At 42.7% G+C, this 22,830-nt stretch overlaps 1 protein-coding gene across 1 annotated transcript in view; it reads right to left on the reverse strand.

Annotated features, from left to right (window-relative positions):
• ABTB1 (ankyrin repeat and BTB domain containing 1) overlaps window positions 1–22,830 on the reverse strand; it is a 40,740-nt gene that overhangs the window by 8,503 nt on the left and 9,407 nt on the right. Inside the window, exons 4-10 of the mRNA XM_032802724.2 lie at window positions 19,342–19,486; window positions 16,885–17,044; window positions 15,711–15,756; window positions 14,446–14,562; window positions 7,572–7,687; window positions 2,489–2,587; window positions 1,735–1,902 (exon numbers count right to left, since the gene is read on the reverse strand). Of these exons, the coding sequence (XP_032658615.1) occupies window positions 1,735–1,902; window positions 2,489–2,587; window positions 7,572–7,687; window positions 14,446–14,562; window positions 15,711–15,756; window positions 16,885–17,044; window positions 19,342–19,486 (851 nt within the window). The remainder of the gene's footprint in view (window positions 1–1,734; window positions 1,903–2,488; window positions 2,588–7,571; window positions 7,688–14,445; window positions 14,563–15,710; window positions 15,757–16,884; window positions 17,045–19,341; window positions 19,487–22,830) is intronic.

Below are 22,830 nucleotides of genomic sequence, written 5' to 3' on the forward strand. Positions count from 1 at the left end.
ACAGCTGCAATCCACAGGGCCCTGGGCTGGAATCTGGAGTAGAGGGCGGGCCCAGGTTCCCCCCAAACCTCCCAACTCCTGATCAGACACAGGAGGAGTTGATCCAGACTGTGGGGAAGATCACTGAGGTGAGCAAATCTGCCAAGAAGCGCAGGACCCCCCACGGTAGAGGAGGAACTTTGTCACTATATATATATATATATATATATATACACACACACAAGTTCCACTCAGAAACCACACGCACACTGATAATATAGGCTGCTGTGATGGACACAACAGTGACAGAAATGTCAATCCTTTGAAAAAGGTGAGTCAAGCAGGATGGGGATGCTGGTTATGTTGGCACTAGACTGGACGTAAGCCTGGAAAGAAAAAACACTGTACAAAAGTACTGAACTTTGAAAATCTGCCAGGAAAAATAATGAAGAAAACGTTAATATAATTTTTCAAATAAATGGTCTCTTTCCACAAAGCTCATTTGGCTTGAGACTCAAATAGCCACTGGAAAATATGAGTAACAATTTTTTTAATGACAGTACATTGTTTTTACTGAGCTGGGCCATCAGGCGTGTGCACTGCACTAACAGGTAGCATCCCAAGATTCATTTGAAAGGGAAGGCTGCAGCTAGAGCTCCGGTTTAGAAACACTTCTACTTAGCAACAACAGAGAGTTAGCTAGATTCTGGAGTGTCAAAGAGGTGCAGCGGAACTGGGTCAGGCTGCAGGGCTGTGACAAGCTTCTGATGTGCCTTGGGGCTCCTCATCTTCCACTCCACCTGTTCTCCAGAGCATAGACAATAAGAGGTTATGAGCAGAATGAGTTAATGGGAGGAAGTTTTATAGAGTATTAATGACAGCCTCAGCAGGCTAGCCAGTGACTTCCTGTCTGATAAATCATCTCCCTGCCTAGCACAGATTCTATATTGCTACCTGTAGCCAAGCTGGTCAGCAGGAATAAGGTCACAGCTGTGCAGGTGGTCACAGCAAACCAAAACCAAAGGGTAACCCAGAGTAGGAATGGTACAGTCTCACTCAGACAGGAAAGCCTTAAGCTTTGGAGAGGACACAAGCCAGCTCATCAGCATCATTAATCCCTTCAGTGTTGCCAAAAGATGTATAGTGCTGGCTGCACTTTTAATTAGATAGATAGTTCTTTGAGGCAGGGGATGTCTTTTTGTTATGTGCTTAGCACAATGGGTCCCTGATCTCTGAGTGGAACATCTAGGCATTCCAGCGATGCAAATAATTTTTGTTTTAAATGCAAAGATAGGCTATAATGCCAATAGTAAATGAACAGGCCTCTTAACCTTAGCACACAGGCAAATGTGTTTTCAGTCACCATCTAGCGGCAGAATTCTGACTGTGTGCCATTGAGAGCAGTCAGTGCTGCACAATAGCATTCAGTGGGGAAGAATACACAGCCACACAAATCATGCATTATGTATCTGGCCTAAATAACATGTATCCTAATTTACAGGATATGAATTTAGGATGAAAGATAAACAAATGGCATTTAGGAGCAGTTGCACTGATATACTCAGGAAACAAAGTTCCAACCTAGCCTACAACAGAGATACCAGTACTTGGGCTACTGAGGTTCTTTAAGCCAAGTGGGAGAATGAGTGAGTGATATTGAACAAACCAGCAGTGGAATACTATAGGATGACACTTCTGCAAAGACATTTGGGCATAACTTGAAGGCGATGAAAGGAGAGAATAGGCTGGTCTCACCTCGGTGTCATCGCTGTAGATGTAGTAGAGGACCCTGATGAAGATGTCTTCTGAGATGTTATGAAGGGTCACCACAGGGATGGTGGGCTGAGTCTGCAGCTCCTCGCTCTCACTGAAATGATCCTCAAGGAGGGCTTTGAAGTAATCACTGCGGCCACAGAAAAATGCCTGCTTGGGAAAAGGAAAAATCCAGCACTAGCATCTCCCTTTCTGCTGCACTGAGCCAAACAGAACTAGGCAAGGGATCAACTTTCAGGAATTAATTATGCAAGTTCCAAAGCACCGAGTCAGTAGCATAACCTCTGCCGAGCTCTATGTTTTCATCCCTAGACTCTGATAAACTTGTCACTTTTCTTGTTTCTTTCATGTCTTATTTTTACACATTACTGCCCTCAAAGCAAAAAAAGAGATATTAACTAGAGTGACAGTTAATCTAGAGTAGCAGTATAGTTCTAGTCAGGATTCTGGAGTTCTGTTTCCAGTTCCACCCTTACACTGAGTCATCCTGAACTATTAAGGATCCAAAACTTCCAATGACAGGCTCAGATTTGTTGCTGACAGCATGAGACACAATGTAGATGCTTCTTACACAGTAAGGAGATTCGTGAATTGCAGTAAGGGAAGCAGGCTGGGTTGTTTCATTAAGAAGAGGGCTTTAAGTTTAAGCTTACCCCTGCAAGCTTAATTATCTCATACTAAGTGCGTGGGAAGGACATGTTCATGGACCTTGATGTCTCTAAATGTATGTGCATACCTTATGGCATAAAAAGTTGTAATCTGTCACTCGAAAACACACATCAGGACAGCTGCTAAAGTTGTCAGTGCTGTCAAACGGCAACTCCCCAAAACCCACCTAGAAAGACAAGTTAAAAGATAAGAAATGTCTGCAGTTAGCACCCATGGTATAAACATTAGAGGTGTTGACACTGATCTATAAAGTCCAGTGTGTCTTGCTATCTGAGACACCCACCTTTACCCATTTACGCCTCAGCAGCAATGGAAATCACCAGAGATGCTCTTCCTGACTGATCCTAGATTTGAACATCTGGGAGCTCAATGACTGGAATTCTCAGTGGAGAGGCTTCTGAACTGAAATTTCCCTTCCCAGTTTGTCCAGCAGAGCCAAATGACCTTCAAGCCAACAGTGGCAGGCTCATAACTCCTCTCGGACTTCTAAATGAGGAGGTGGATTGCTGGGTGGGTATTTAGTTTACATCATGGGATGGGCATCTTAATATTGACACCAGTCAAGGAAAGGCATGTTATTTTAACCACAGTATATGTAAAAAGTCATTTTATGGCTTAAATAAAGGAATACACAGATCTGAAACAATTTAATTGAAACTACAACCTCATTCAACACAATACAAAGCTTCCCATGCACAGTTCAATTTCTTGTCACTTTGCAGTCTAAAGAAATTAAAATTAAACTAATTGACTAGACTATTAACACAACTCCCTCCAATCCAATGTGCCAAGCCAACTAGCATAAAAGTTTGTGGGCTTGGTTTTTTTTTTTGTTTTGTTTTGTTTTGTTTTTTAAAGCTGGCATTATGGACACAAGGGAATTCAATTGTGTGAATCTATGTTCACAACCATGTAACCACGGCAATTATCCACTGAAAACAAGAGTTTCCTCTGGTTTCTCCTATCTAGGTATATTCCCTGAGCAGCCTGGGATGAAAAGTCTGATCCATACCACAAGTCTCTCCTCTGAGCAAATCACATCAAAAACTGACTCTAGGTTTCCCCAGGTTCAAAGGCTGGAAGCCAGGAAGTTTCACATCCCGTGGAAGAATGGCAAATATTATCTCCTACCAAACCGCACTAGCAAAGAGCACTGGGTATAGTGGGGAATTAGTGAGATATCTCATGTTCCCCCCTCCTGCAATCTGACTCAGCAGGAAACAAACAGAGATACATGCTGCTTTCAATACCATCAGGAAAGCTCAATTCATACACAGTGGGGATTCTCTGGCACTCCTGGTCCCAGGCTGTGGACAGCCACTGAGCTAGCAAAGGCTCTGAATTTCACACTACTTCGGAGCATAGCAACCTGGCCCTGCTCTCTGGGCTCTCTGTCAGTACTCATCAGGATTTGGCAGAGTGGTTTCTAATTATAGTACAACTAAGCCTAATGACGGTCACAACTTCTGCATGATTAAACAGCAAAGCCACCTTCCCAAACTCTGCAGCAACCCTGCTTGGTCTCTCTCGTCTATGACTTTAGTTACAACCTATTTACTCTTTCTTTTTGTGGGGAGCAGGACAAAGGGAATTTTTACAGCTCCTGAAAGTAAAAGATCTGTAGCACTTCAGAGTATCTGTCTCATCCCATCTTATCCCCACAGCTTTTAACCTGCTCTGTTACCTGCCCTTTGAACCTGCTCTGTATCTTATACAGCACCAGACACGTGTGGCACTTCAAGAAACATAGGAAACCTAAGTCCCTGCCCCCAAGAGAGTGCTGTCTAAATTCAGACAAGAACTGGCGGGGACAATAACGTGCACAACCAACAAGGAGAAGCAATTTGCTCCTAGATAGGAATAAGCACAGTAGAAAAATTCAGCCGTAAATAATTTATGACAACCTACAGAGGCCCATTATAGCCTAACAATCCATAATGGGATTACCAGCAGAGAATCAGACTCAAGATTTGATATCCAGCTGCATGTTGAGTCATCAGGGTTCTATGACACAAGGAACAAATTAGAGCGTCTACAAAAGCACAAAGTAAAGCACCAGAAAATGTACTGTAGGCAACAAGCCCACACTGGTCAAGGGAAAGACTAGGTCTTTTGCATCTCTAATTTCTAGGACTTTAAAAAAAACAACAAAAAAAACCTAGCACACTGGCCAAAGGTAACACAGATGTTAACAGCTCACCTGCAGCACGAAGCTGGGTAGAGAAAAGTGATTTAGTTTCATGGAGGATTTCAATATTTTGAAGCTTGGCTTTGTTCAACATTTGGAATAAAACTCAAAAATTTCGAAGTCTTCCAAGGAATGGAATGGAGCCCTGCTCCGAGACAGTCTACCTGACAGGCTGACCCAAAGCAGCGGCCCTTGAAAGCCCGGGCATTCCCCACTCTGACTGGCTACCCTGGAGCTGGGCGTGTGAGCTTGCAGCAAGCTAGGCAGGGTTCCACCAGAGTCTTGCCTGGGTAGTGCTGGAACTTGATCAAAATTCAACTACTTCTGTAAAATGTTTAGATTTAGATAAGTCAGCAAATTTGAGTGACAAAATGTTTCCTCTGAATTTTTCCGATCATCGCTAACCACTACTGAAAACATCACGTTTCCATACACAAAAAGCAATGGAGAAAAGGCAAATTTCAAGTATAACCAGAAATGACAATTTAAGACATCAAGATTTTAACTGCATTTAACTTGTAGTGACTTTGTTTAAAGAAATTGCTCTTATAGTTTACCAAACTATAAAATGTATGGGTGTCTGAAACAGCCTTCCAAAAACGAATACACCGCACAAACAGCTTCCATATATTCGTCTTGTGCAGTGCCATGAACAGCACTAACACTACAGAGCACTAGAGAAGATGTCTCAACTATTGCAGCAGAATTTCCTGGTATTACTGTTTTATATAGAGAGAAAACTGTAGAAGCACAAAGAACAGACAGTTTTCACTTGAAATACAGAAAAAAAAATATGTGGGATAAAGAAATTCTACATTTAATGTCCAATATCAGAGTATTATTAAAACATTATCTGGATCAAAAGTTCATATAATACAAAGCTGCATGCTGTCTAGTGACTCAGAACTCTGCTTTTGTGATCAATCCCATTTGTTACTTAAAACAAATTTGGTTTCTATCTTATAACCATGTATTGTTTGTTGTTTCACATATTCCAGGAAGCGTTTGGTAACTTATTACAAGAAACTTCACATTTGTGACTCACTGGTCAGTGTTCTTTGGCCTCATAGAGTAAGTTTTTTGTATTATATTATTTGTATGGTATCAGAATCTACTAGTGAGGTTGCAGAATTGCTGCTCCTGGGACTCAAATGCCTATTTCATAGGATGATTCCAGTAAACAAAGATTTAGAAGAGATGTAAATGATAATTCAGCAGTAAAAGGCAGATTAAAAGGCTACAATCCTGTCTTTAGGATCTTTATAAATTGCCAGGAAAAAGAGCTTTTAAAATGATCAAGTTAAAACAAGGCAATTAAGGGTAATATGAACCCTGATTCCATGGTTATGGGTGCCATGCAGATGCTATAATCATTTTCTTCCCCATTCCTTCCTAGCATTCATGAAAACACACACAAAGTAGGTCAGTAATATCAGTGTAACATATTTAGATTGGATTATTATGTACTTTTTTCTAAGCTACATAAAACAGCTGGAAAAAAAAAAATCAGGAAATTTCAGTAATGCTAACTCATTATTTTATGCACAGTCTCATGATATTTGGGGGGGGGGGGTTCTTCCTTAAAGAACCAGTTCCCATATAACTATGGAGGAATCTCTGTTTTCATTTTTAAATAAGTGTGTTTCTACCCCTTATGATTTTGGAGAAAAGCTTGAAAATGTGACCCAAGTGCACCCTAAAGGCTCAGAAACCAGAAAATAAAAAACCAAGAACCTGATTTTTTTTAATTGCGTGATTTTTAAGTCAATCTCATTGTATTTGGGCACCCCACTCATGATTTTTAAGCGCATGGGGTTGACACTACTGGAATTCATTCTACGCTACTCTCCAATTTTTTATTTTTCCAAGTACCTAATGATAAACAAAGAAAACCACAACAAAGGTATACAAAACAAAACAAAAAAAAAACACACAACAATAGCTTTCTGCCTTGATAGAGAGAACATCAATGGGCAGGATTCCCTCTTTAAATCCCTCAGTACTTAGAATAACTGGATCACTAAGAGCCAGCACAAAATACCTTGGCACATCTTGCTTACGAAACCTAAGCCACCAGCACGTACAAAGAGACATATGACAGAGTTTCTACCTTGCTTCAGACATTTCCTTGAGCTCTGCATCAGGGAGTTCTGTTTCGCACAAGAAAGCAATAAGCTTTGTTACACTGTTCAGTTACACAGCCCACAGGCACAGAGCTGCTTAAAATGAGTATGTTATTAGTTTTACTACTCAATGTGAAGAAACTGGGACAAACATATTAAAAGAAGGAAAATATAAGATGCAACTATCGATATTACAGAGACAGACAAACGCAGGAAGAACTGGGGTCCACCAATATCTGCCCTGTTCACTTGCATCACTGGGAATCGATTGTGTGGAATACACATAGCTGTGTCTAATGGGTAATCCTGACTCAATGCTTCTGAGAAAAACAACAAATCAACTCCCTGCCAGTATACTACGGGGGTCGATTCTTAACCAGGGATCAGTTAAGCTCTGTGGACCCATAACCTCCATTAGGAATCCCATTCCATCTATACACATCCAAAGGTACTGCTGTCGTCCAAGGAATTTTTCCCCCTTTCTTGCATCTCAGTAATATATTCAACTAGAGGCTAAATCTAGTCCCCATTGAAATCAATGGGGAAACTTTCATTGACTTGGATGAGACCAGGGATCTGACCTCTACAAATCTCTGAGGGAGGAATAATCTCGCTGCGAGAGGGAAAACTGGCAGCCTGGTTATGAGATTTACAGCATTTCCCAGCTATACATGGGTTCAGTGTTTGGAAAGTCAGTTTGTGCCATTAATACCTGCAAACAAGTGACCACAAAACCCAACAAAGAAAGTGAATCTAAATGTGCGCGAACATACAGCTCTCCCTGCGGCTCAGTGCGAAGGTCCCAGTGGAGTGTGGGAAGAAATAGAAACACTCCCTACCCGCAGTTCAGCCGGCAGGGCGCAGTCTGCCAGTAGAGCCAGATCTTCCTGTAGCCGGCAGTTACCTGGGGGCTCAATCGTCAGGACTTTCACACAGGTCCCTGGCTTGGAAGAGACTGGAAAAGGCAAAACAAAAACAACAAAACAAAAAGTATGGATGCCTAGAAAAAACGACATCTAAAAACTTTCCCTCCTGTTAAAAAAATCTCTCTGAGAAACGTTTGTTTGTTTTGTCTGGCTCTAAGTTTCCACTGAAATATAAAAACATGTCCTTCAGAGACACATACGCACGCCTGGACCTGCCAGCAATGATCGGGGCTGTAACTATCACTATGGCCACAGATTCCACCATTTCCCCTCTTATGTCTCCACTCATCCCTCGCCTCCAGAAGATCAGTTACACAGACCATGGGGAGGAAATGGAGCAGCTCTGTGCCTGTTCTGTCCTCCTCTCTGCTTCCCCTCCCTACAGACACGATCGAGAACTGCCTTATGGAGGCTGTTTCCCCGCCGCTGGAGTCAGCCCTAGGTGACACAGTAATAACGTAAGATACATCCCTGCTAGGCAAGGGGGCTAAGCGTATTTAACTACAGACAAGCTTCCATGCCACCAGTGCCCCATTGTTTTTTTATTTAGAGTGAAGTCTGGCTTATGCTTTCCCTCTGCTGCACCACAACTCTCCCGGATCAGGTGCTAGTAGTGCTGCTGTGATTTAATCCCATGGGGAAGAGGATTTATAACTTTTAAGACCAAGTTCTTTGGGGCTGAGACTGTCATTTTCTATATATTTATATAGAGCCTAGCCAATGGGGTCCCTATATTGATTGCGGCCTCTAGGTGCTACTGCAATGTAAGTCTTAAATGCTAATAATAGCCGCTACCAAGGGACCAGCAAATAAAGAAAATACTAATGAAGAGGAGGTCTGGGATACTCCTCCTCAGTTATCCTCCTGGCTAGAAACCTCCGTTCCTGGTCTTGTCAGGGTAGCTGGTTAGTTTGCTACAAGGGAATACGGTAAGTGCTCTCCATTTTGGGAAACTATGATATTCCCTTGATCCAAATCACACAAAGGGCCCCCAGAAAACACTGTGATGGGCACCTTATAGGCAAAGGCCACAACAACAGGAGACTCAGCTGAAGCTGGTCTGGATTCCCTGCAGAGGTTTAATTTAAAATCTCTCCTCTGGCCCTTCTTCTCCAACAGCTTTGTCTCTTTAGAAAGAGCTGCCTGCCTGCTGTATCTTTCAACTTTTTGTTCCACTGGCAGGAACGATGAATGCAAGTAGTGTGGCAGGTCCCTAGCAGAACAAGTAAAATTAAAGGTCTCAGAGGTCTTCGCAACCTCTTTCAGGTACAGCTGCATGAGCACAGATGGGAAGGAAAGGTTTTTAAAAAGTTAGCAGCAGTATCAAGGTGTGTACGTGCATTACTGTGTGATCTTATTATTGTCGGCTTTGTCTTTCCTCTCCATGATCTTTTATGAACCTCATTTGCTGTCTCAAGTCCAATTTAGATTAGACTTTGCCAGATTTGAAAGCCTCTTAGCAGAGAATGCTTGTAAAACAAAGTGCAGTTGAAAAGATGAAAGTTGCTGCAATGAAATCTTACGGATTCCATTGGGAGCATAGTGAAAGAGACGTTAACGGTTGGTGATTAAAGAGTTAAACTGCACCGTACTGGCGTTACAAAGGATTTTTGACAGGCGTGATTCACTGCATTAAAACCCCTCTCTTCTCAGGTGAATCACATCACCATGAGACCTCATTTTTCCTGACATTTTGCTCATCATTATATGGGCTTCATCAGATGACTCCATCAGATGGTGGGCGAAATGAGACCAAGATGCGCCACAATATGAATCCTCCGCCCCCACCACCAAGAAAGCATTGCACCCATCAAGACGGGCCACCATGACACCTGAACTGGCTGAATATCCCAAATGGTACTGGAAACAGTAGGGTGCATAAAAACCCAACCTACTAATTAAAGACACTATTGATTCTATGATCTCTATCCAGAGAGGTGCCCTGGAGAAGGAGCTATGCAGTTTCTATTTATAGGACTGAATGCGGATGCCCTTGTCTTCAGCAAACAACCATACTTACTAGAGGGGCAGGACAGGTTTGGCATAGACTCAAGCCAAACTGACAAAGCTGTCAGAACAGAGCCCCACAGAATTACAGATCTGCATAAGCAACTGAGAACACTTTGTCCCTTTAAGGTAGGTCTTTACTGAAGAATTAACACAGGCTCTTACTCAAGTGTTTCCCCTAATTCCCCTGCTGTCCACACACAAAATCTTCTCATCCAAGTTCAGTGATGCTTACAGACTGGGCTTGCTGGCTTGTCTGGGGCTTGCTGGCTAAAACCAAGAGGCACTTTCACTCAGACTGATAACCCACCCACTTTGCAGTGACAATTCAGGCTAAAATCATCAGAGTGCCAATAGTACACTCCAATGCCTTCCCACAATTTACCTGCACAAGTGTGCCTAGAAGGATAGACAAGATCTTCCAAAATTCACTGGCAGAGAATCAGAGTGGCTCATCTTATTGCAGCACAAAGAACCATGGGATAGGCCCCCAGAAGTCCTGATATCACACATGGGTAAGTGCAGCACCAGTGAGGACACCTTAACTCTGGAACGGCTTCACAGCATGGCTGCTTACGCTCAGCCCAGGCTAACTCAGGTGCTCAGACCTGGCCACTGATCACCCACATTAACTCTGTAGTGAAGAAGACATACACTTAGACTAAATTTCTACCCCCCTGTGAAGACAGGTTACGGGGATTGTGCGATAATAACGATCTCTTCTATGGGTGCCTTTCATCAGAGGCTCTCAAAGCACTTTCTACCCATCGACCTTTGATGGACACAGAGGTCTTGTCTAGACTAGAATAAAAAAGTTTGTTAGAGCATGTTCACTCTTTCTACCCTACCGTATATAAGGCTGGCAGGAGCTTTGTGCTAGTTTAAAGCAGAGGTTGTGTATGTAATTGCTTTAAAACCATATTTTGTGGGAGTCAACCTACCAATCCCACCCAAGAGGTATCTGGGAACAGCAAGCGAGATTAAAAGGGTCAAACAGGAAAACCATCTGAAGCTCCCTTGTAAATGAACTCAGATACCATGGTGAAGGGCACACTATAAAAACTTAAGAGAGGAAGACAAATGAGACCAAGAACTCTTTCCCTCACACACACACAAGGCTCATGCCACATCAGATGTGCCTACTCAGGGTTAACAGCCAAGAAATATGGCAGACACAATGGTAAGTATCCACACCCTAGGTTCTTCAACATAACTAGGCACTTCCATAGTCACTTGAAAGAATCTCTGATGATGCTCACATGAGAAACTGTGGGTTTTGGATGATAGTGCTGTGCGTATAAACCAATTCAGAGACTGAATATTTCAAATGCATGGATGCAACATTCCACTGCTACAATTTTTTCTTTGCTTCTAAAAGGATGAAAGAGACAAGATGGAAGAGACAAAAAATAGATTGTTGGCAGCTGCAGGCAGGAGGGTCCATCATCTGATGTTTGTGAAATGCAAGAAATGCAGGGAATTCAGAAAAGAGCAATACAAATGATAAAAGGAGCTGGAGCGTCTTATCTAGCTAGGAAGGAAGATTAAATGAAGCAAATCCATGTGAAGCTCAGCTAAAGAAGAACAAGAAAGCACACTAACCTCCTACAAATGGTTGCCAAGTATACGCACCGAGGAGGGACAATAACTATTTAAGGCAAGCTAAGGAGTTGTAATAGGTATGAAATGAAGCAAACAAGTGTAGATGTGAGTATTTGAGAGGATCTTTTAGAGTAGTAGGATGGTCTCAAGAGAAGACACTCAAGTCTTTAAAAAAAGGTAGGCCAAAGCACTGGCAAGTACACTGTAGGGAACAGTCCTGCGCTGCCTGGAGGGAATATACTGTTTAGTCATTAAACTCCCTTCTGGTACAGCTGCACAGTACATCACTGACTGCTTCCTAATCTGTCTTTGTTCTCGACTAGCTTAATACTTCTTTGTAGTCTTTACTAATACACCACTGGTTTAGCTGGATTGAAAGAAACCTTTCCAAGATCATGAAATACATGGACATCTGACAACACAGCAACAAGTCCTATGGCACCTTACAGACTAACAGACATACTGGAGCATGAGCTTTCATGGGTGAATACCCACTTCACCCACAACAGCTCATGCTCCAATACCTCTGTTAGTCTATAAGGTGCCACAGAACTCTCTGCTGCTTTTACAGATCCAGACTAACACGGCTACCCCCGATACTTGACTGCATTACACATGCACTTGTATAATGCTGTGCATAACCACCACCACTGGCCCTTTAGAGCAGGGATCTGAGGTCTGAAAATAGGTGTTCACAAATCCTGACCTGAACTCTATGCTTTGCAACATACAGAAAAACCTCCTGAACCCTTTTTTTTTTTTTTAAATGCCTCCAGTTCCATAGCAAGGATTATGACTTAATCTGGACAAATCCTGTCTGAATTCTTCCAAATAGTGTAACAGGTTTTTGTGGTCATATCCAGAGCATGCAGGAAGGGGAAATATGGAAGTATTTACATTCAGCATAGCAGATGCCTTTCTGCCTCAGATATAATGGAAGACATCAGACCAGTTCCTGCTGCTGCTGCTGTCTTTTTAATACTTCTCCACAGCATCAAGATACAAGGTGCTTTAGAAATATGGACTAGATTTAGATAATGAGACTAGAGAGAAGTGTCTGCCATGCAATTACTCCCTGGAACGACACTGGCTACAGTGTGTATTTTTGCTTACATTAAACATGTTGGATACATTTTTGTACCATGGATAATGATACAGGCCCCTGACCAGTGTAATTAGGCCAGGTATTCAGACCTGAACAAGATGCCTGTTTTCTAGAAAATATTTGGAGCAGAAACTTCTAATATACAATAGGGAACAATAAATGTTTTGGCAAGTAAAGGACACCAGGTGACCCAACAGGTCCTTCCCATCCCTTAACTTCTATGATTCTTTCATATTAATTCTCTCCTGGGGATTCAACACTAGTTCCCCGGTTCACCTATAATATGTCTGATTTGACAGGCAAACATTAAATGTTACGAACTACAACGCTGCCAATTCGCCACAGTCCTGGTCTGCCACAAACACATAACCCCTATCACTTATATCAGTGCTTTGCCAACATTGATTAAGCCCCACAACACCCTTGTGAAATGAAATCATCATCCCCATTCTACAGAGGGGAACACAGAAGTTAAAGTGATTTGCCCAGTGCCATACAGGAAGCTTACACCAGGGTGGGATTAGGAACTATATCCGGCTCCCATTCAAATTGCTGCTGCTATGAGGTAATACTTCTCTTGTTCCTCTAATCCTGGGGCCCAATGCCTCAATGCTACTTGCAGTCATTTTTTTATTTCTGTCCTGGACCTCATGAGTAGAAGCTGCCAATTGTGCCAAACTGCACGATGGTTTCAGAATATATACAAACCGTAACACTAATAAAACACCTTAACCTTATTTAATTTGCAGCCTAATAAGGGATTGTATTGTGGGCTTTTGGAGAAGAATGGTCACCACACCAATCAACTGCAATATTATAAAGCTGCCATCCAGTGATCCATTGAAACATTCCGGTATTACAAGGTGCTGTAAATTGTAACATCATTTTTGTTATCTGACGGTCTGACTTAGTAACTTATTTTTTTGTTAAGGGTGTTGACCACAGCGTTTTCTTTTCCAGCATACAGTTGGTACGTCAAGTGAAATCTTCTACCACTCATTACAAGCAGCAGAACAATTCTTTCTTCATGTGTTTAAATATTTTTGTATACACACATGCATATCACAACAGGGAAAAAATGTAGTATCTGTGATGCAGCTATAGAGCTAACTTTGCACTATGGGAGGACTGTCACTCCAGGCTACATATGTAATCATACAAATCTGGAAAATATGCATTGACATCTAATATTTAAAGTAAAAACTTGAGCAGCTACAACAACCTGACCTCTTAGATCAGAGAAAGGACATGATCAGATTGAAAACAATGAGTCAGATTCTGCTTTCACATCACAAGTAACTCGACTAAGTCAAAGGAGTTATTTACACTCTAGGGGAGACGCAGACCCTGTGTGATTTCAAACTACATGTTTCCTTATCAGTTAAACCATTACACTATTACATCTGAAAGCAGTTCATTTTCTAAATGTATCTTACTTTGCCATATTTATGCAGTTAGAAGACTAGTATTCCACCTGCTGGTTCTCATTCAATGGCCCAATAGTGTTGTGTTTGGATCACGAACACTCCAGAAGAACGTTCAAAACCCATACAACTGTTTGTATTTTTAAAAACACACATAAAGCATTTTTATATTAATTTTTGTGTGTGAAGAGAGAGAGAGGCGCACACACACACAACATACCAAGTCTAAATTATCTGACTGTTCCACTTCAAGTCAGGCATTTCTAACATGCAGAGAAAACATGAGCCACCACTGTAACCCACTAGCTCTCTGATTACAGGGACTTTGAAACATGCTCCTCAGTGCTCTGCTACGGTTGCTGGACTACTCAATAAAGCCTTGCTGCCAGGATCCCCACTACTATGATGTACACTTGTTCACTGTTCAGACACGGAGTACGACAGAAGTTGCCCCACAAGGAGCCTCCATTTGAAAGACCTATTCTGCTAACAGCTGTGCATAGAACTACTCAGGGTTTTTTTTCCTCCATTAGTTTATAAGTGCCGGAGGTGCCCCATTGCTGGAACGTCCATTGTCATGATCTTCCTTCCCATTCCAAAAGGAAAAACAAACATAACGAAGAGAAGCAGCCATTAAAGGGGAGCTCACCAAATTCATAGACCTTTTTACACTTGATCTCCAAATCCTCAATGAGATCCTGAAGCCGACACTGCTTGGCTAGTCTCTTGCAATCATTCACATATTCTACATCAATGTCTAGACGACCTGCCAAAGAGAAACACCAAGATTCTATCAGCCAGTTCCTTGACCTCGCACCAGTCACCATTTACGTACTTAGGCGTAAAAATGGCTAATCTATAGAAAAGGGACTGGATGGACTGAAAGATTGCTAATGGGCTATGCATTTTCACTTCTGGATCACTGGTATGAATCTAGCTCAAGTGTCATTACAGCAGTGCAAATTACTATCTGTTGACTGCTGAGTGGCTGGACCAAATTTGGTAAATATCAGCTCAATTCCTCAGTTGCCCACACTGCAGCTGGACCCCCACTTGGCACTCTTAGCAAAGAGGCCAAAGACTGAATGGATCTTGGAGACAAAATTTCTTTTTCTCTGGAAGAATAGAGATGAGGGAGGGGCAGGGCAGTGGAAGTTTGCACTGCTGCTGCCATCATGTTTTGGTGTGAGAAAGGACTTAAGTCTCAATCTTTCAGAAGCACCAAATTTACTAGTGTTTTAAAGAGCGCACTGAGGAAAGCTAACCCTAAAGAGATAAGCAGTTATTGTTTTCTGGTGAAGAAACTCAGATGCCTTAGTAACATTTCCCTTACAGTACATATTGGAAGTTTAATTTAGGGCACCACCCTATGGTCTGAGGGAATATTGCACTTGCATTCCCTAGAATACAAAAATACTTGATTAATACTGGTTGAAGGTTTAAGAACAACTTCTGCTCCAACAACAGTAACAAGTTGCAGTCAAACCATTCAGCAGTCAGGGCTGCCAGTTACAAAATGCTCACAAGCCAATGTACAAAGGGAATATGGCCACTGCTAATCTTAGGAGATCATCTGCTTAGATGATACATGTATTTTTATTATCCTAGAGAAGGTACATTTCCCACATCTGTCCATTCAACCAAAGTTGATTTTTATTGACTCCACAGTTACTGGCAGAACCACAACTGGCAAGAGGTACAAATATGCATTTACACTAGCTTTCCACAACAACATGGAATTGCTCATACTCCTCCTATCTGCCAGATGACAGAGAGATTGTGTCTAAGCCATGATTACCCACCCACCCAAATAAGCTTGTCTAGAAGCCTTTGCCACCCAAACAGTGCCATGGCAAAGAGGTGCTGACTACTGCATTCCAACATGCATGCACAGGTCAAGCAGCAGCAACATACCTGTGTAAAGATACTGCAGGAGGGAGCCAAAGGCCGCTGGGTTGATCTAAAATAAGACATGAAAAGGTCACCTATATAAAGCACACACATTTATCCAAGGAGCTTGAAACATCAATACAGATATATATATATGACCTAACTAAAGTGATAGTGCATTACACACTAAGGAAAAGGTCGGGGGTTACGTTCAAGAAAAGGACTCTAGAATGCAAGTGGGGTAAGTGAGGATGCCTCCTTCGTGGAAACTCCAACTAGTACAATAATAGCATTTTCATTACACACACCATTCCCCTGCTCCCTCACATAACTAGCATTCCCACTCTATCCAGCTTACACAGATCTGTAACTGTATTAACTTTTGGGTTTACCCACCCCCACCTCATGTTACACATCAGAGAATGAGGTTTCTTGCAGGGAAAGGCACAGAATCTGTCCCTGCAGAGTTGGCAGGTAACAGAGACATTGCAGCTCACATCTAAGAAGGCAACTACAGTAGAAGCACTATCACAATTCCTCATCCATTGGGCCCCACCACTTCCAACCCTCCCAGTTAAAGAGGAACCAAGTTGCAGCCTAAAGAGCAACACGGCTGGAAGGTAATGAAAACTAAGGCTGTCCTGAGAAACAGGAAGGATGTTTGCAACAGGAGAGAATCTGAGGTTTCCGACAGACAGCCAAACCACAGAAACATATGCTGGAGAGTGTTGGTAACGGACAAGCAAAATCCACTTATGGCCTATTTACTCCTTAGCCTCTCTGCTGAGGCAACAAGTGGGAGCCAATTAGTGCCAATTATAGTGGTGATTTCTGTGGCGTGGACCACCTGTCTACTGGGAATTAGACAAAGGCTCAACTCATTTCACATAAGGGTCACCAAACAGCTGGCAGATGGTAACAGCTCTTTTATTACTGACCTGAGCTGAATTTGAACCAATGCCAGAGGTGAAATGACAGGAATCTGACAGCATACAGCCTACAGCTTTCAGTGTATTGGAGTAAGAAGCCATTTTAGTGCACAAAGTGTTCCATCTCCCTCTGAGTTCTGGAACTGTTCTGTGTTATGGAAGGTGTCAACTATGGAAATTACCCCTGAAACTTCCTTTTCAACCTCACTTTCCTCAGAGAGAAAATATCTAAGATGTGGGGGGAAAACCTGGCGCGTGGTTCTCCTCACCAGTGGGTGCTTTAATGCTATCATGTTCTTCCCTTTCCACTTGGTCTCAAACATTTCTGCAAAGTACACGCTGCGGGCACTAAGGATGCAGCGGTGGGCACAGAAGGATTTCCCATGGACGATGAAGACAATGTCGCTTTGGTAACCCTGTTCCAGAAGCCTGGAAGGGAAAAAGAAAGAGGGGAAGATAAAAGCAGCTGCACTGAATGAGGAAGGAGAAAAGTGAAGGAGGAGAGGGAAGCTTTCACACACTGGGGAAAAAAGGCAGTTTGTGAACATCTTGCTCCTTAAGGAGACACTGTCAAGATAAAGAGTGTTGCAGTTTTTCTTCAGTACTTATATAGCCCTCATTATCATAAAATCTGAGTGCCTCACAATCTGTAATGCATTATCCATACAACATCCCCACGAGGAAGGCATTACCCCCACTACAGATGGGGAACTGCGACACAGAGAGGCAAAGAAGCTTGCCAAGTCCACACAGGACACCAACCATTGTATTTCCTTCCTACTGATATCTCACCTAAGTACATATGAAAGATGAATGAATTTACTTTTCAACATTATTGCAGTTTATTACAATTTTAACTTTAGCTCCCTTTGAAAAATGAACGTGGAATGTAGCCAGTTTCACCCTGGCTCTGGTGAATTAGCTCAACAATGCAACATCTGAGATATTTAAATCAACTTTTCAAAATTGTACTTAGCTGGGGAGAGTAATATTTTGCAAAAACAATCAAGCTATTTTTCTCGTTTCTCTGCAGGGTTAAAAATGGAAACTAAGGGAGAAATTCCCAGCTCCCAGTGGGACTCATTTGCTTCCAGATTTTGATGGTACAGACTTTAAAATCATGATTTTTTAAAAAGTCTATTAAAATCTATTTTAGATCAGTTTTAGACATATTTACGGCTCTGTTGAGCCCCGTGTAATTGGATTCATGGTAACTAAAGTAACATAATATATAGAGACTATTAAAAGATTCTTGTACATTCTTTTTATGTACTGTAAAGTAAATGGCATATAGTGAACACATGATAGTGCAGTATGAAGGTCTTATCAACTGGTTGGGATGCGTGGCTCACTTGTGGATTGCCCATTTCCCCACGAATGTGACCATCCCAAATTTGTGCTGACAAAGCCTGTATACCACACCTCACTATAATGCATTCCCTAAGTTTTTTGTATTTAGAGAAATGGGAGTCCAAGGTGCACTAGGGAACTTTTAGTGTGTAGCAGCAGGGTCCACACAGACACTTAGGCTATATCTACACTATGAGCTGGGGGTGGGGAGTGCCGGCGTGCGCAGACATACTTGTATAGACAAACCAGAAGTATAGCTGCAGTAGCATAGACAGTGGTGAGCAGTGGCACCGAGTACTCACCCTTCTGAACCCCAGGGGTACATACTCAGCACAGCTAGCCTGTGAAACTGCTCCCCATGCTACTCCAGCTATGCTATTATTCTGAGCACACTAGAGCTTGATGAGAGCTAGCATGGGTATGTCTATTGGAGCTGGGAACCCCACCCATAGCTCCACCAGGGATACAGCCTTAGCGCACAGCATGCTACAGTGGGAAAAATTTACACCCCAGCTTGTCATGAACTAAGTGTTTGTATAGACAAGCCTTACGCATTTTCATTCTAACGGGCCTTTTTCAGGTGCTTAGAACCTTCATTTATCTTTGAAGCTGAAGTTTTCCCCATGTTTCCTCTCAGCCCAAGAGCTATATTTTTTGGAAGATTGAGCAAAGACAATTCTATCATTTTTTAATACAAAAGAGAGTGCGGAAAATCCCACACATTTGCCATTCTAAAACAAGCTAAAAAATTTTGTTTGTTTGAAAATTTAGGCCAAGATTTTCAAAAATGACTCCTGATTTTGGCAGCCCAACTGGAGACACCTTAAAGGAGCCAGATTTTCAGGAAGTGCTTAGCACCTTCTTTCTGAAAATCAGGCTTCTTTAAGAGGCCACAGGTTGGGCACCCCCAAAATAAGGCACTTATAATCACTGCTCACTAGTGAAAATACTGGCCTTATTGCCACAGCAGGTTAGGGGCGAAACTTAAATTTGTCAGACATGTCGTTCCATTTCACATGTGTTTCTTGGCAACCTGATGAAAAAGCGTTTTGATTTGGCAGTCAAAGGTTCAAAAATGTACGTTGCACATGTCTTGCTTTTACTATGCTCTCACAACATTCCACTGGCCCTGCCTGTGTGTCTGTATGTAAGCTGATGAAAGTTTCTTTCAACACCCAGATGTATGTGGTAAATGATCCGTAGGGTATGTTTTAAGCTTTGCCTAATTTGACAAGATATGTAAAAGTATATATAGAATGCGGCAGGGCTCTGATCGACCTGCAAATGGTTTAAGTCAGAATGGCAGATTCAAGTGGCCTAGTTGTCATATAGGCTGGGACTCTGAAATGTGCTGAACAGCTGACCCATCACCTTACCGCTGCAAGAAGACATCGTAATAATCTCTCTTCATGCACTTCGCTGTGATCTGCTTGTATTCCTTCAACACACGTCGGATGGCATCACTCAAAGCCCCATACAAACAACGCTCCCCATCAAAAGTGTTTGCTTCACATTTTGCACCTGCAAAATGGCAACAGGTGTAACATTGCAAGACAGACATAGCACATACACCTCTAAAAGATGGCTCCCTCGCTAAATAGAGGGAATTGTCCTATGGCTGACTATATGATTTACGAGAATCATCATCCCATACAGTATTGGAATTCAATTGCCAACATTAGGCTCCCCACCCATCCACATTCCAAGTTTGAACTCCCACCACTACTGCTCCTTCATGAATGAACCTGAAGATGTTTCATGTATCTTCTGTGACAGAAGAATCTGGGTCTCAGCCCTGGCATAACGCCATCATTCAAGGAGGAAGAAACTCACTGTGTGAATGGTGCTATTAGCCACAGGATACTTAAAGACCAATTTTCTGTTTTACACAGAAAGCAAATGACCCTTTTTAAAGGTGAACTGCAAAAGTTTTACTAAAAAAAAAGAGAATTAGACGGAAATTTATTAGATTTCAAGAGAAATTAATAAGCTGTTTAAGTGCGTTAAATGTAGCACTAATGACATATCATCTCCCTGAGATCTTGAGCTGCAAGTGCCCTGGTTTGTCTGCCAGAATGAGGGATGTCATGGGTGCCTTAGTACTGAATGGACAGTCACTCATTTTGGAACAGAAAACAGGAAGTTTGAAGGGTGTTTTGGTTTCTTTTCAGAGGTGAAAGTAAGTCAGTCCGGTCCAGTCCGGCGTACCGGCAAGAGCCAGTACGTCATGCTGGACCGCACCAGGTTCCATGGCCGGGATTGAAAGGGCTCTGGGCTGCCCACCACCAGCAGCCCAGAGCCCTTTGAACCCCGACCACGGCTAAGATTTAAAGGGCTCAGAGCTCGCCACAGCTTTGGGCAGCCCAGAGCCCTTCGAATCCCGGCTGCAGCTGGGATTTAAAGGGCTCAGAGCTCCCTGCGGCTGCGGGCAGCCCAGAGCCCTTTGAATCCCAGCTGCGACTTGGCTGGGGCCAGGATTTAAAGAGCTCAGGGCTCTCCTCAGCGGCTGATGCTCTGGGCCCTTTAAATCCCTGCCCCAGCCCCACAAAGCTTGGGGTTCCCCCTGGCAGCTGGAGCCCTGGGCCCTTTAATTTGCCCCTGAACCTCGGGGGGCTCCCAGCCACCTCTTCAGGTGGGAGCCTCTGGTTGATTTAAGGCCTGGGTCTCCCAGCCACAGCTGGTGCCTCACGGCCTTTAAATCTTGAGAGGCCACGCCTCTTCCGGATGAGGTCACGCCCCCATAGGACTCCGGCAGTACCGGCAAGTCCTGTAAGTTACTTTCACCCCTGTTTGTTTTTAAGAAAAGTTTTGCATTTAGATTTGGGCTTGTCAACGCTGCCCACTGATCTGGCGGGCAGCAATTGATCCAGTAGAGGTCAATTTATCGCGTCTAGTATAGATGCGATAAATCGACTGCTGAGTGCTCTCCCGCTGACTTCGGTACTCCACCAGAACGAGGAGTGCAAGTGGAGTCGATGAGAGAGCATCAACTGTCGACTTACCACAGTGAAGACACCACAGTAAGTAGATCTAAGTACATAGACTTCAGCTATGTTATTCACGTAGCTGAAGTTGAGTATCTCAGATCGACCCCGCGCGGTAGTGTAGACAAGCCCTCAGACTTGCAGAGTTTAAGGCCAGAAGGGACCATCGTGATCATTTATTCTGACTTCCTGCACATTGCAGGACACAGAACTTCACCCATTCCTGAAACAGACCCCTAACCTCTGGCTGAAATCGTCAAACCATGGCTTAAAGACTTCAAGTTACAGAGAATTCACCATTTAAACTAGTTTAAACCTGCAAGTGACCCCTGCCCCATGCTGCAGAGGAAGGCAAAAAAAAACAAAAAAAAAACAAACCCAGGGTCTCTGCCAATCTGACCCAGGGGGAAATTCCTTCCCAAACCCAAATATGGTGATCAGTTACACTCTGAGCATATGGGCAAGACCCACCTGGGAAAGAATCCTCTGTAGTAACTCAAAGCCCTCCCCATCTAGTGTCTCATCTCCAGCAGTTGGGGATTTTTGCTATTGACAGTCGCCGATGGGCCACATGCCATCATAGGCAGTCCCATCATACCACCCCCTCCATAAACTTATCAAGCTCAGTCTTAAAGCTGGTTAGGTTTTTTGCCCCCACTGCCCTCCTTGGAAAGCTGTATCAGAACTTCACTCCTCTGATCGTTAGAAACCTTCATTTAATTTCAAGCCTAAACTTGTTGATGGACAGTTTGCAGCCATTTGTTCTTGTGTCCAGATTGGTGCTTAACTTAAATAACTTCTCTCCCTCCCTGGCATTTATCCCTCTGATGTGTCTAAAAAGAGCAATCATAGCTCCCCTCAGCCTGCTTTTCATTAGGTTAAACAAGGCAAGCTCTCTGAGTCTCCTCTCATGAAGTAGGTTTTCCACTCCTCTGATCAGTCTTCTCTGCACCAATTTCAGTTTAAATTCATCTTTCTTAAACAGGGGAGACCAGAATTGCACACGGCATTCCAGATGAAGTCTCACCAGTGCCTTGTATAAAGGTACTAACACTTCCCTGTCTCTACTGGAAATAACTCACCTGATGAATCCTAGGACTGCATTAGCCATTTTCATGGCCACATCAGACTGACGGCTCATAGTCATCCTGCAATCAACCAATACACCCAGGCCTTTCTCCTCCTCTGACATTTCCAACTGATCAGTCCACAGTTTATAGCAAAAATTCTTATTGTTAATCCCTAAATGTATGACCCTGCACTTTGCACTATTAAATTTCACCCCATTTCTATCACTCCAGTTTACATGGTCATCCAGATCTTCTTGTATGATATCCTAGTCCTCTTCCATATTGGCAATACATCCCAACTTTGTATCATCTGCAAATTTTATTAGCACACACTTTTTGTGCCAACATCATTAATAAAAATGTTAAATAAGATTGGTCCCAAGATAAATCCCTGAGGAACTCCACTAGTAATCTCCTTCTGCCCTGACAGTTCACCTTTCAGTATGACCCACTGTAGTCTCCCCTTTAACCAGTTCCTTATCCGTCTTTTAATTCTCATATAAATCTCCACCTTCTCCAATTTAAATAATAATTTCCCACACAGAACTGCATCATGTGTCTTACTGAAATCCTTGTAGATTAAATCTACTGCATTTCCATTGTCTAAAAAAATCAGTTATCTTCTCAAAGAAGGAGATCAGATGGGTCTGGCACAATCTACCTTTTGTAAAACTATGTTGTATTTTATCCCAGTTACCATTCACCCCTATGTCCTTAACTACTTTCTCTTTCAAAATTGGTTCTAAGATCTTGCATACAACTGAGGTAAAACTAACAGGCCTGTAGTTTCCTGGATCACTTTTTTCCCCCT

This window comes from Chelonoidis abingdonii, chromosome 17, assembly GCF_003597395.2.
Source record: "Chelonoidis abingdonii isolate Lonesome George chromosome 17, CheloAbing_2.0, whole genome shotgun sequence".
In the NCBI taxonomy this organism is placed as follows: domain Eukaryota; kingdom Metazoa; phylum Chordata; order Testudines; family Testudinidae; genus Chelonoidis; species Chelonoidis abingdonii.